Raw genomic sequence first — 12,818 nt, 5'->3', positions numbered from 1 at the left:
GTATCACCTCATCAATGTTCCCAGCTGGCCCGAGAAGCAAGAGCCCCTAATATTGCTCTTGAATCCAAGTCTCTAATTGTCATCCACCCAGAGTTCCTTAAAGAAAGGCAGCTATTACAAATTAATAGTGGGTAAGAAAGACAAAATGGAAACTAGCAACTGTAGCCCAAAATATTCAGATGACTTTGAATGAACAGGGAATAGTGGTATTTTATAGAAGAAAGAAAGAAAAGACCAATCTTTGTGTCTTTTGTTAAATACAACTGAAGTCAATGTCTTATCATATGCTCAGTGGTCATTCAAAATATCTAATTAACAACCTAATAATATTTCATTCCCTAACAGCCATATAAACACACATTTTAGGAAAACACTGGAGTTTTCCCAAAGGGTACAATCCTGGCTAATTATCTAATTGCTGTAGATGTTCTTGGTTGACAGAGATGGATTGAAACCACGTTTAAGAATGTTGGAATGCATGATACAGTCTCCATATGATAACACAATATGGTGGCAGCCTAATTCTAATCTCTTTAATGAGATTTGAGCTAAATACTGTGACTGTTGTGTTCCCATTACAAATAAAACTATAACTCTAAGAAATACAGATTAGTATATTAAAGCATCAGACATTCTGAACAGGGAATAGCGACAATTACTCACAGACCAAAGTTTTGTTTTGTTTTGTTTTTAAACAGTCAAACTGACATATGTAAGGACATTCTGAATTTAATTTGTCACATTAACAACAACTCAGGTATCCTAGCACATATGGCACGTCACATCTCCAACAGCTCTAACACTCCCTATAAGAAACACATTTGCATGCATGCTGAATGTTTGAAAGCTACAGTTATCCCAATCTACATACCACAAGGTTGAATTTAAAAATACACAAAAAGTTTATTTCAAAATAGTAGCTTCAGTAACTGAATTATGCTAGTAAGTGTGACTATATATTTTAGGATTAATTTATCTGCTAATTCATTTATCAAAACAGAGGTCACCTAAGCTACTATAAAGAGTCACAGGATTTTATTAAAAGAGGTACAGACAACAGACTCCATACATTGGGCCAAATTATGCTTTTTGTTCCACCAGCAGAAACGCAATGTAATTCTATTAATTTTATTGGAGTCACTCCAGATTTACACCGGTATAAATTAGAGAAGGTTTTGGCTCCCTGACTTTATGAGATATATATATATATATATATCATAAAGTATATATATATACACACACACACAGTTAACTACAAAGAGGTAGCTTCTGTCTGGATGGCCAAAGTAACAAATTATATAATATTTAGATTATATTTTAAAACATCAAAAATAAACTGGTGTAATTTTGTTGCCATGAGGGGGTGGAGGTCAATAAAAAGCAATATTATTACAAAGAAGAGTTAGCAGTCGGTGTTACTAATTTTACGCAGATACTATGAGGTTTATGTTACGACACAAATATGCCACTAAATTAGACCAAAAATACAGAACAAGCAGGTATATTGTGAAAATATTCTCTCTACCAGTGTAATTTTCTCCATATTCAGTTTATTTTATTCTGCTTTTATTTTTTACTAGGTAAGCTAAGGTATTCAGCAGACGCATTTAATAAGCTGATCTTTCCATCTAAAGCAGCAATGATTTATATGACTTGTGTTTATTAGTGTTTTCTGGTTCCCCTTCTGCAGGAATATAATAATAAAATTGAAATATTAAAATACATAGGCCTGACTGTTTGCAAAGAGATTAGAATGCTAAATAAACATACTTACATTTTCTGAGATCCAGGGAAAGGAATCTCTGTGATGCATTAGAATCACACACATACATCCCAAATACTGTAATTCGTTTTAATTCACTGAAAAAAAAGTACACATTCACTACAGTCCTATTAAGCCCCATTAATTTAAATGAGGCTAAAAGGGTGATTACCTCGTGGCTGTTCCACCAAGGACTAAAAGCAAAACATTCTTCTTAATAAGGGCAAGAGTTGTTAAAATATACACTGACGTTCAATTATTGAATATAAGCCACAACAAGTGAATTTTTTTAAAAAGTACTACTGGTAATGTCTAAGGCTACATACAGTCTGCTTCACTATCAAGAGTGAAAAGGCAGCCATCTGATTTTTAAAATATTAAAAAAACCACAATAGACAATGAAATCTATACAGCAAATGAAGTTGTTATTTTAGCTCTATAGCTTTCTCTTTGGGGATCACTCGCTGTTAGATTCTATATTTTGTTGTTGCTGATTTAAACAGCATATAACAGTTTTCAGATTAACAGAAAAATTTTAAGCAGGCAATTTGAGGCAAATACTGTACCATCACCCCATGCATATGATCTGTCTTTACCCTCAACAGCAGCAGCAGCAAGCCATAAATGCATTTGCTAGCATTTTTTTTTAAAGGAACTCGAATTTGTGAGGAAAGCCTTACCTTACAAATAAATAACCTGTCCTCACACTTGGCAAAGTCATTTCAACATTCAGGCCTTAAACAGTTTTGTTTTTTACAGTAATAAAATGCTTTTAACTTCCTGTTTATTGAAAAATTAGCACAGCTTTTACTACATGGCATTTTACCTGCATTTTACTGCAGTTAAAAGCCAAGCCACTGTTTAATCCCTGAGCATGGGGGGTGGGGGGAATTAAAATCATGGATACAGATTTAAGGCTATTTTGGTACAGACTTTTGTTTCCTAAGGGTGAAACAGACCAACAGCCAAGTTCGAGTCCCTTAACTAGGCTTCACCGAGTCTGCTGTTTAGATTTTTTTTTTTTTTAAATCTCTCGATTCCAGCAGTTACTAGGCAAAGTTGCTCGACAGACAATGTCTGGCCATCCGCACCTCTCATTACAAATAACCGTCTATTCGCTAACAAGTCTAGATCAAAATCACTCACACACACACACACACACACACACAAAGCGAGCAGGCAGCGAAGGGAGGGGGATGGGAGGGGAAGAAGCAGAGCGAGCCTTTATGTCCACACATACACCGATGCCTCTTTCAAGCAATCTCGCCGAGGAAATCTGAACAAAATAGACAGTGAAATCGTTACCTAGAGGCAAGCCCTTGTTTAGCAAATGAGAACTTCCCATTGAGATGGCTGTCCAGGCTCTCTACAAAGAGAACTTCAGTCCAATGTCACACCAAAAAAAAAATCCTAAGCATATGGCGGCTACTTCTATTTTCCCCCGAAGTAACACACAGCCACACACGCAGCCACACACACACACAGCCCCAGCGCTGCTGTCTCTGAAAGTGGGAGAGGCAAGGCAGGCGGAGCTTAGGGCAGACAAAACGAATCTCTTGTTTCCAAGCACGGAAGTGCAGTCAAAAGGAAAACGGACGGGAGGGAGAAAGCGAAAATCGCTAAGCGCTGCTGTCCCTCCGTCAATTTCAAAACAAAAGCAATTGGGGAACACATTTTCACAGTTGCTTATTAGCAACAGACGGGAAAACACACACACACACACCCTGGAATTACTTGTATAGCATAGCAAACCTGTATATTTTAGCAACTGAGCTGTTTGAAAGTTTCACAGCATAACTATTTGATGTGTTTTCTCTTTAGACACACAGAACAAGTTCTGAATAATGCCTTTTTATATTCTCGCATTTTATTATGTAATTTGGTTGAGGATTTCTCCCCCTCCCCTATACATGAAGGATGATTTTAAAATAAATAAATTCTTATTTTCTAACGGCCCCACTCTAATGGCAAATAAGAATAAATATATCTTAGACCCCTTTCAGTGGCTCATACTGTAAATAATTAGGGCCCAGTTCTGCCTTCAGTTACCTTGTGCGATGTCAACTGACTGAAATGGGAATGCACCAGTGTGAGGGCAGAATTAGGACAAAATGTATTTTATGAGCCAAATCCTAATTCTAAAATGCCCACTTAATCGCTGTGCTTTGCATGTCCGCCTTCTGTGTCTGGTCCACACAAAACATGGGTCTGTTCCAGCTGTCATCTAGAGACCCTGGCTCTTCAGCTCAAGCTTTATGAATTTATTTTCATGATGCCCTGGTGAGATGAAGGGCTACTGTCCCCATTTTACAGATGGGGAAGTGAGGCACAGAGAGATTAAAGTAAAAAGTATCCACTAACTTTAGTGCTCAATTTGAGACACCTAGTACCTCATTTTTCAGGATACTTAGCTTTATAGTACACCTCCCACAGAGTGCTCGGCCCTTCTGCAAATCAGACACCAGGGTCTTAAATCAGACAACCAGAAAATTGAGAACATACGATTAGCGACTACCTGTGAAAGGTTTGGTTTAAGTAATTTGAGTGGCATCATATAGGAAATCTGTGGCAAAGACATGGATACAATCCCAATTCTCTAAAGCAGCATTCAACTACCTTGATCATGAGGCCACCCTTCATTTTTCTGCAGTCCCCTTCCTTCATTCACTACACACCTTCCAGCTTCCACAACAAATGAGGCAAGGGTCCAACAACAGACAGACAGTCTCCTTTGCTACACAACACTGATTCAATCCATAAGCAGATGCTTCCTTAGAAATGAATGAGACAGAGGTCCTGTGGGGAAAAAAATACTATGTGATCCTATAATTAAAGACTGTATTATAATGCATACTACCTGGGGTGAATTAAGGCTGCACAGGGAATATATCTGTTAAAATCTAAGATGACTCTACTGATCATGTATGAAGTGCTGACACAAAGGCCAACCCACCTGCCAAATTTCCTGCTACACAGCTTTCCAAATAAAAAGTTGTTGGAATTTTTTAACATCAGCAAAACAGAGAAATATTTTCCCTACTCTTGTTCTCAGAAACGGCTGAACCATTTTGACTGATTTTTTTTTCTTTCAAAAATGCCTGAGGCAGACACCCAGCATGTAAAATTTCAGCCCAAATGGTTAAAGTTTGCCAAAGTTGTAAAGCAACTGAAAACAGGGTGTTATAATGGGAAGTGTCAGAGGACCTTAACAACAAGTGGCACTACCAGCCCTGACTTTAATGATAATGATGATAGAAGTTAGTGGGGGGCTATGGGGCAATGCAGAGGCACAGGGCTTCTGGAAAGAGTCTGGAGAATGCACATTTTGGAAGAGTCAAATGCATTACCCATGATGAAATAATCTAGCAGAAACTTTAGTATTCCAGTCCTCAGATGAGGAAAAAACCCACACACCTGATGAATTTGACCAGTGCCCTATACATCACATTACATCTATTACAACATACATGTAATATTTTCTCCAATATTATGGTTCATAAATTAATCTGTTGTATACATTAGGCAAAGTTTTTTCTATTTTAAAATTATCTTCCCTTGTTAATGAAAGTTTCAATATAAAGAACTCCACTAACTTGCAGATACAATAATACACTCAAAATTAAAACTGTCCAAACTATTCATCGTATCTTCCTTACCTCAAATTTGCAATCAGAAGTATTCACAATTAAAATATACCTACGCAAGGAAAATGTTACCAATTATTGTCTTCATGAAAGAAGCTTAGGAGGAGGATGGAAAACTAAAGATTTAGCAAAGATCTAGTGCCTGGCTTGGTCAGCTGACTTGCATAATGCAGTACACACTAAACTGTATGTGGAAGGGATCTATGAAGAATACAATTAACTCGCATAATGGCCGTGCACTTGCAGGCCTAATCATTTACTTGGACGGAGCTGTAACCATGGATCTATCTGATTCATAAATAGCGACCACCTTTTCTGGAGTCCATTCCTTTTTTCTGCCTACAAGTCAGAGAGTAGAGTCTATTATTTTAATCATTTTACAAACTTTAATTACACTATCAATTTAGCTCACATTTCAAAATGCTTCATGTTTCAGCCAAGAACCAATGCTAGAAATGGAAAGATTTTCTTTGAACAGAAATCTCTGACAAATGAAAACTGACCACGGTATCGCTTTCCAAAAATAAACCACCAGGTTTGTATCTGCAGTACACAGAGCACTGTAAACAAGCTGGAGAAACCAGTTTCTGGAGTACCGTATTTTTTTCCCCCTCTGACAAGTGTGCACACAAAAAACAGGTTGCAGATTTAAGGTAACAATCTACATTTTAAGGGTATGAAAAGGAAGAGGAAAATGTGTCAGGATTTGATTGGATTAAAATGTAACTTTACTTCTAGTGTTTGTGTGTCTGCACGTGCGCGCACACACACACACACTTACTTACTTACTTGCAATTGAGGGTCTGATCCTGCTGCAATTGAAGTCTATTGCCAAGCTTCCATTGGCTTCAATGGAAGCAGGATCAGGCCATTCATTATCCAGGAACTTTCAACTCCAATCCACCCTCTGGGTTTCAGTGAGGAAAATTCATTCATTAAGAGGAAGTGAGTTTGCGGTATTTATCTCTGCCTGCTGTGTTATTCCATGTCAGTTGAATTAATCAAAGTTACTCCATCTCCTCCTATGTGATTTAATACTTTTCCGGGATGATCATTATGATATCATTACTGCGCCTTTAAACCTTAGGCTCCTAGGTGATTTCCTGCCACTGGGAAAGGAATAGACAAGATTACAGCCCTTTGTGACCACCTTCAATGCTTTGGAATGGTTTCATTGCACTTAGATGCCATGGTAATAGGTATATTAGAAGTACCTAACACAAATAGTCAGAAGTACCTATTAGATAGTTGTCATAGTAATTTACTGTACATTGGTAAAAATAACACAGCAAACCTGATGTCCAGATCATGCTCCTACACACTTAGGGGGCTGGAAACTTTGTGTGGTTCCTTCCACAGAATTTCCTCTGCATTCTTGTGTCCCCATGGAAAAAAACGAGGCTCCAGCTTCCAAATGCTTTGGATCTCAAGAAACTGTTGGGAACACAAGTGAAGCACCTAGGCTTCCATAGCAGGCCCTTGCATCTCAGCCCCAACTCCCTGGTAGTTTGGCTCCGCCCAGGCCTTGCCAGGTGGTTCCTGTCTCAGGGCATTCTCCAGTGAGGAGGGGAGCTCTACGAACTTTCCTCCTGCAGCACTGGGGGCCAGTGAGAGCTCAGCAGAAATGGATGATATGCATTCTCCCAGTGAGCCCAATCCCAACTACCTCCCATTTATCTATCACTAGGGCACAATCTGGGCCTGAGTTATTCATGTGGGACTTGAAAAATATATTTCTAGTGGTTAGTTGTTTTATTGACATTTGTGCATGTTAATAAATGGCAGAATAATGAAAATATTGAAGCAAATATCAGTTTACAGCTATAAGTTGCAACATGAAGAGAACATACATTATTGTTGCAACACTAAAATTACAGCATGATTAAGTAAGTACTATGCAACAATACAAGCAGGCATTGCCAGACAGGTGTATTTATCTGTTACAGGAGTCTCTATGATTGCCAATATGGGTATGAAGATAACTTGAGGAATAATTAATAGCACAATCAACATCAGAAGTAGAATTAGAATTCAATAATATTTTTACCAGGGAAACATGAGAAACAGATACAGCCAAGACCATTTTCTCAGTGGGGTTGCACAACTGGGCAAATGTTGTTCTAAAGCGGAACTGTTGTTTCAGGGAGGGGAGTGTGGTACAAAATATTATGACAAGGGGAGTGCTCTAAGTGAGGATAAGTTGGCATGAGGAACAGATGGAGTATTCAATAACAGGAGGTTATTAATACTACAGTTTGGTATTCTCTACGCTACTTCACAAAGGGACTCATGCACTTGCTCTTTTCTTTTTGTTTGTAGGCAGGCTAACAAATGACATGGATTGTAAGTAATGCTATATTTTTCCCACAGAAAAATTTGTGTTTTTATTCCATGGAGGAAAATTTCATTTTTCACAGGAATACACTGAGGACTAGATCCTCTGTTGGTGAAAATCAGCATAATTCCATTGGTTTCAATGGAGCAATGCTGATTTAAACCCTTTGAGGATTGGAACCTAAATTTTGTAGACACACTTTAATTGCCAGCATCAAATAAAGAATAATGTACTCGATAAGCATCAGGACATACCTGAAAAGAGAAACAAAGACACCTCACCACCTTTTAAGTTATTAGAGCTTTATTTTATTAATAATCATGTTTTTTTCTGAGGACTTGTGGGGAGGGAGGGTCAGCTGGAGAAAGAAAAAGGGGGGGAAAAGTGGTGTTTTTTTGCAGCTGAAACAAGAAGCCAGTGTTTTCTTTTCTCTTCTCTCTTATACTGGTCTCAGAGGTCTGGTTGTAGGCTCACTATGAGGAAACCAAGAGCAGACCAGCTGACTCCAAACCAGGCTCCACCCCTCTTATCTTGTATACGCTCACTGATCCTTCAATCACAGACTATAATCAGCACATGCCCAGTATATGAGAAATGTCCACAAAATTTAACATTTTCTGTGAAATCTTTGATTATAGCAATAGTATTTTGCAGTAGTGCATTCTGATATGGTAGTCCTATGACATTTATTCAATGGTAGCTCTATTTAACAACATATTTAACTATATTTCAATACTGAGTGGTGTTGGATTTTCCAGGTCACCAAAATCAGTTTCTTTGCTTCTTAAGAGTCAGCTTTTCTTGCACAATGAGTGCATATGCTGTAGGGGGATAATATATTGTTTAAGAGAAGTATATCTGTTAAGAGTTGTATGTTTCAATTAAGCATGAGACATTCCGCAGGAATAGACCTAATCACAAGCGCATGACCTTGGGTTATTCACAAATTAGAATACACAAATGTGCTTTCTCAGAAGGTAGCTGAAGGAGGAAGTTTTATGTATTGTATTTTAGCAGTGACCCAACATATTCTGTGATTAATTTTAATATGAAGAATGGGGTTCTACAATGTTTTTAGTTTTTGTGATGGAATTTATTTCAGATATACCTGCCCCATGTTGCACTAACATACTAACTTTCCTTATTCTACTGTATCAGTGCTGGGTATTTCACACAGGCCTCACTTTGTCTCACTATAAAACTTGCACTGTTCAGATGAATTTTAATGTTTCAGTCATTTTAAGACTGTCACAAAATTTTGAAATCATTAAATTTACAATTAACATTTAAATTAAATATCATAACTTTTATGGGTAATAATTCATGACAGTACCATGGGGATCTCTCATATGCACTTCCTCCAGAAACAGAATGCTGTTGGGTAAAGCAGGGCTCAAATGTAGACTTGTAAACAAACTAAACTAACCAAAAGGCTTGAAACCATAATATTAATAGAAATTATGTAATGAGATTTAAAACAATTATTTCAAGCAATTATTTGTGATTCAAGCATTTCTCTAACAGTATTAATCCCAAAATTGGAAAAACTGTCCTAATGCATAAAATCAGAAAGTAAAACAGGTTATTCATAGACTCTAGGACTGGAAGGGACCTCGAGAGGTCATTGAGTCCAGTCCCCTGCCCTCATGGCAGGACCAAATACTGTCTAGACCATCCCTGGTCTTAATAAAAGTACAATTGATTGGTCTATTTTCATTGTTCAAGATGAGTGAAATGCAAAAAAAGTAAAGTAACAGTATAAATGGTGAAAGTTAAAAATATAATTTCAATAATCAAAGATATTATATGCAATACAAGTAGGACAGTTATTTAAAACTATGATTTTAATATGGCCATGTCTCTTTAAAAATTACATTCCCCCCCCCCCGCCCCAAAAAGCCAAAACTCTATTTTCTTGAAATTCCTTGATCTGTAACCCAACCCAATGGAATTTAATGGTTTTCAAGACCTTTCTTACTACACCCATAGGAAATTAGAAGCTGTCCCATGTAGATAATATGTGCTAACTCTAGTGACATCTAAAGAATAGATGACAACTTCCTCTGATGGGGAGAGTTTCCAACAGGAGGAAGTTAAGATTTTCTTGTTAACATGAAAGGGGAAGACCACTTGGGGGAGCAATTCTGGAATGGTTCTGGGGATGAATTTGTAAGTGAAAAAATGAAGGTAGAATCAGTTACTAAGAAGGCCATTGACTCTTAAAAAGAGGTGTTGGCAATAAGAAAAGTCAATTTAGGGGTCAGATAATATAGAGGGACCTTGGCTAACTGTAGAAACGGAGGCTCAATGAATTCTCAGAAACAGATTAAAATTCTGTTTGATTAAGATGAAGTTCAGTTGTCTTAATTTAGTATTAGCAAATCATCCAGGTAATGGAAAATATGGATTCACTCCCTTCTCAAAGATGCAACGAGTATGGCCAAGATCAGTAAATACTTTGGGGACTCTTCTGGAAATATGAATTGCCAATACAGAAATGGAAAAGCTTATGATGTGCTGGATGAATGAAGAAATGGAGTTATGTTTCCTTTACTCCAATAATCACAAAAGACTGTGATGTGACGTTAAGTGCATTGCTAGATTAAAGGTCTCCAACCTCGATTTTTCCCTCTTCATAAGAGAGTTAAAAACACAGGGTCAGGATGGGATTAAATCATCCACTTTTATTGATTACCATGGAGTAACAGGAATCAATTCGCTGGGTAAACTCACCCAAGGGTACGGAGTATATAGCTCCAATCAAGAGGAGTTTGTGAACTATCTATCCCTAAGGGTACGTCTACACTACAAGACTATTTCGATTCATCTTAATTCGAATTTCTGGAATCGACCTAATGTAGTCGAAGTTGTGTATCCACAATAAATACAGTAATTCGACTGTGTGAGCCCACAGTAATGGGCGAAGCGTCGACTTTTGAAGTGGTGCACTGTGGGAAGCTATCCCACAGTTCCCGCACTCCCCGCCGCCCATCGGAATGCTGGGATTTCCCACCAATGCATGCTGGGGGGGGGAGGAAACTGTGTCGAGGGTGGTTTTGGGTAACTGTCATCATTCAACCGTCACTCCCGCCAGCGGGAAATCAGTTCGCGCACTTTTCCTGTTATAAGTGACAGCACGGACGCCACAGCACTCCATGGAGCCCTGTAACAGGCGGGTCCGGGGCTCAACCCTCTGAGGGGAGGAGGGGAGCCACATCGGCCCGCTTGTCTCACGGGGGTTCTGTCCTGTCTCTTTAAGGCTAGGACAGGCCCAGGCCCTCTGGTGCAGGGGCTGGGCGACAAACAGTCTAGATAGGTCTCAGGCCTTTGGTAGCAGGCTGAGCCAGTAACAAACAGTACAGGGGCTCAGGCCTCTTGTGGCAGGCTGAGCCAGTAGCAAACAGTACAGGGGCTCAGGCCTCTTGTGGCAGGCTGAGCCAGTAGCAAGCAGTACAGGGGCTCAGGCCTCTTGTGGCAGGCTGAGCCAGTAGCAAGCAGTACAGGGGCTCAGGCCTCTTGTGGCAGGCTGACCCAGTAGCAAGCAGTACAGGGGCTCAGGCCTCTTGTGGCAGGCTGACCCAGTAGCAAGCAGTACAGGGGCTCAGGCCTCTTGTGGCAGGCTGAGCCAGTAGCAGGCAGTACAGGGGCTCAGGCCTCTTGTGGCAGGCTGAGCCAGTAGCAAGCAGTACAGGGGCTCAGGCCTCTTGTGGCAGGCTGAGCCAGTAGCAAGCAGTACAGGGGCTCAGGCCTTTGGTAGCAGGCTGAGCCAGTAACAAACAGTACAGGGGCTCAGGCCTTTTGTGGCAGGCTGAGCCAGTAGCAAACAGTACAGGGGCTCAGGCCTTTTGTGGCAGGCTGAGCCAGTAACAAACAGTACAGGGGCTCAGGCCTTTTGTGGCAGGCTGAGCCAGTAACAAACAGTACAGGGGCTCAGGCCTTTTGTGGCAGGCTGAGCCAGTAGCAAACAGTACAGGGGCTCAGGCCTTTTGTGGCAGGCTGAGCCAGTAACAAACAGTACAGGGGCTCAGGCCTTTTGTGGCAGGCTGAGCCGGTAGGTAGAGGGGGACGACTGCCACCCGTGAGTGGGGTGGCAGGGGGGGACACAGGCCCACCCACTCCACTGTGTCCTGGCCCGGGGCCCTAGGCAGCGGTCCTCACCGCTGCCGGTCAGTGGGGATCCTGACCGCAACACACTGACATGGGTTCAGTCTGGTCAGCAGCCTGACTGAGGTCAGCTGTCCCCGGGCCACTTCCACTATCCCCCTCTTGTCCTACCTGGTCCACGGCGTCTCGCCCCGGGAAGTCCCACTGCATGGGCTCGTCCCAACCCGGGCTGGGTGGTAGGTCTGGTAGGTCCTTAGGGAAGTCCGGCCAATCCTGCCCCGGGGGCTCCTCGGGGTAACAGCACAGCAGCTGGGGCGCTCCCCCGGGCTCCTCGTTGTAGGTGGCGCGGGGGAGTTCCGGCTGGTCTTCCCAGGAGCGAGGTAGGGTGCTCTCCGTCCAGTCCAGGCAGTCGCTCGGGGCTCCAGTGGTTCCTCCGGTAGGAGCTCCCTCAGGCAGGTCTGCTCTCCCCGGTGGCTGAGAGCCGACTGAGCTGGGAGGCCCGGCTTTTATTCTTCCGGGTCGCCGCCTGACCCTCTGAGGGGCGGGCTCACCATGCTGTAGCCCCGCCCCTTCCTGTGTCCGGGGCTCAACCCTCTGAGGGGAGGAGGGGAGCCACACCGGCCCGCTACAAGCCCGCTGCGACCATGGAGCCCGCTGCGATCATCGCTGCACTTATGGCCATTGTCAACTCCTCGCACCTTATCGAACACCTCTTCTACAGTGAGATGTTGAGAACTCGGTCGAGAAGGCAACGGCAGCGTGGTGAGGACATGAAGTCTCAGAGTGGCACAGACCTCTCAGAAAGCACGGTACGCCGCGCCGTGGAGATCATGGTGGCAATGGGTCATGTTCATGCTATGGGACGTCGATTCTGGGCCCGGGAAACAAGCACCGACTGGTGGGACCGCATAGTGCTGCAGGTCTGGGATGAATCACAGTGGCTGCGAAACTTCAGGATGCGTAAGGGCACTTT

General features: G+C 41.6%; 1 protein-coding gene across 12 annotated transcripts in view; it reads right to left on the bottom strand.

Moving 5' to 3' along the window:
- CTBP1 (C-terminal binding protein 1) overlaps positions 1 to 12,818 on the bottom strand; it is a 281,889-nt gene that overhangs the window by 81,276 nt on the left and 187,795 nt on the right. For 2 of the 12 annotated variants that reach the window (XM_045017775.1, XM_045017776.1), the window contains exons 1-2: positions 2,443 to 2,498; positions 1,775 to 1,860 (exon numbers count right to left, since the gene is read on the bottom strand). The exons of 2 other annotated variants lie outside the window; for them this stretch is intronic. In XM_045017775.1, coding sequence (XP_044873710.1) covers positions 1,775 to 1,860; positions 2,443 to 2,483 — 127 coding nt within the window. In that variant the 5' untranslated portion in view covers positions 2,484 to 2,498. Of the gene's footprint in view, positions 1 to 1,774; positions 1,861 to 2,442; positions 2,499 to 3,067; positions 3,270 to 6,700; positions 6,916 to 12,818 lie in introns of those variants that run through there. 8 more of the 12 variants (XM_045017777.1, XM_045017783.1, XM_045017785.1 and 5 more) reach the window with 8 other exon arrangements.

Source organism: Mauremys mutica, chromosome 5, assembly GCF_020497125.1.
Source record: "Mauremys mutica isolate MM-2020 ecotype Southern chromosome 5, ASM2049712v1, whole genome shotgun sequence".
Classification (NCBI taxonomy): Eukaryota; Metazoa; Chordata; order Testudines; family Geoemydidae; genus Mauremys; species Mauremys mutica.
The sequence above is the reverse complement of the archived record's forward strand: the minus strand, read 5'-3'. Positions and strand labels throughout refer to the sequence as shown.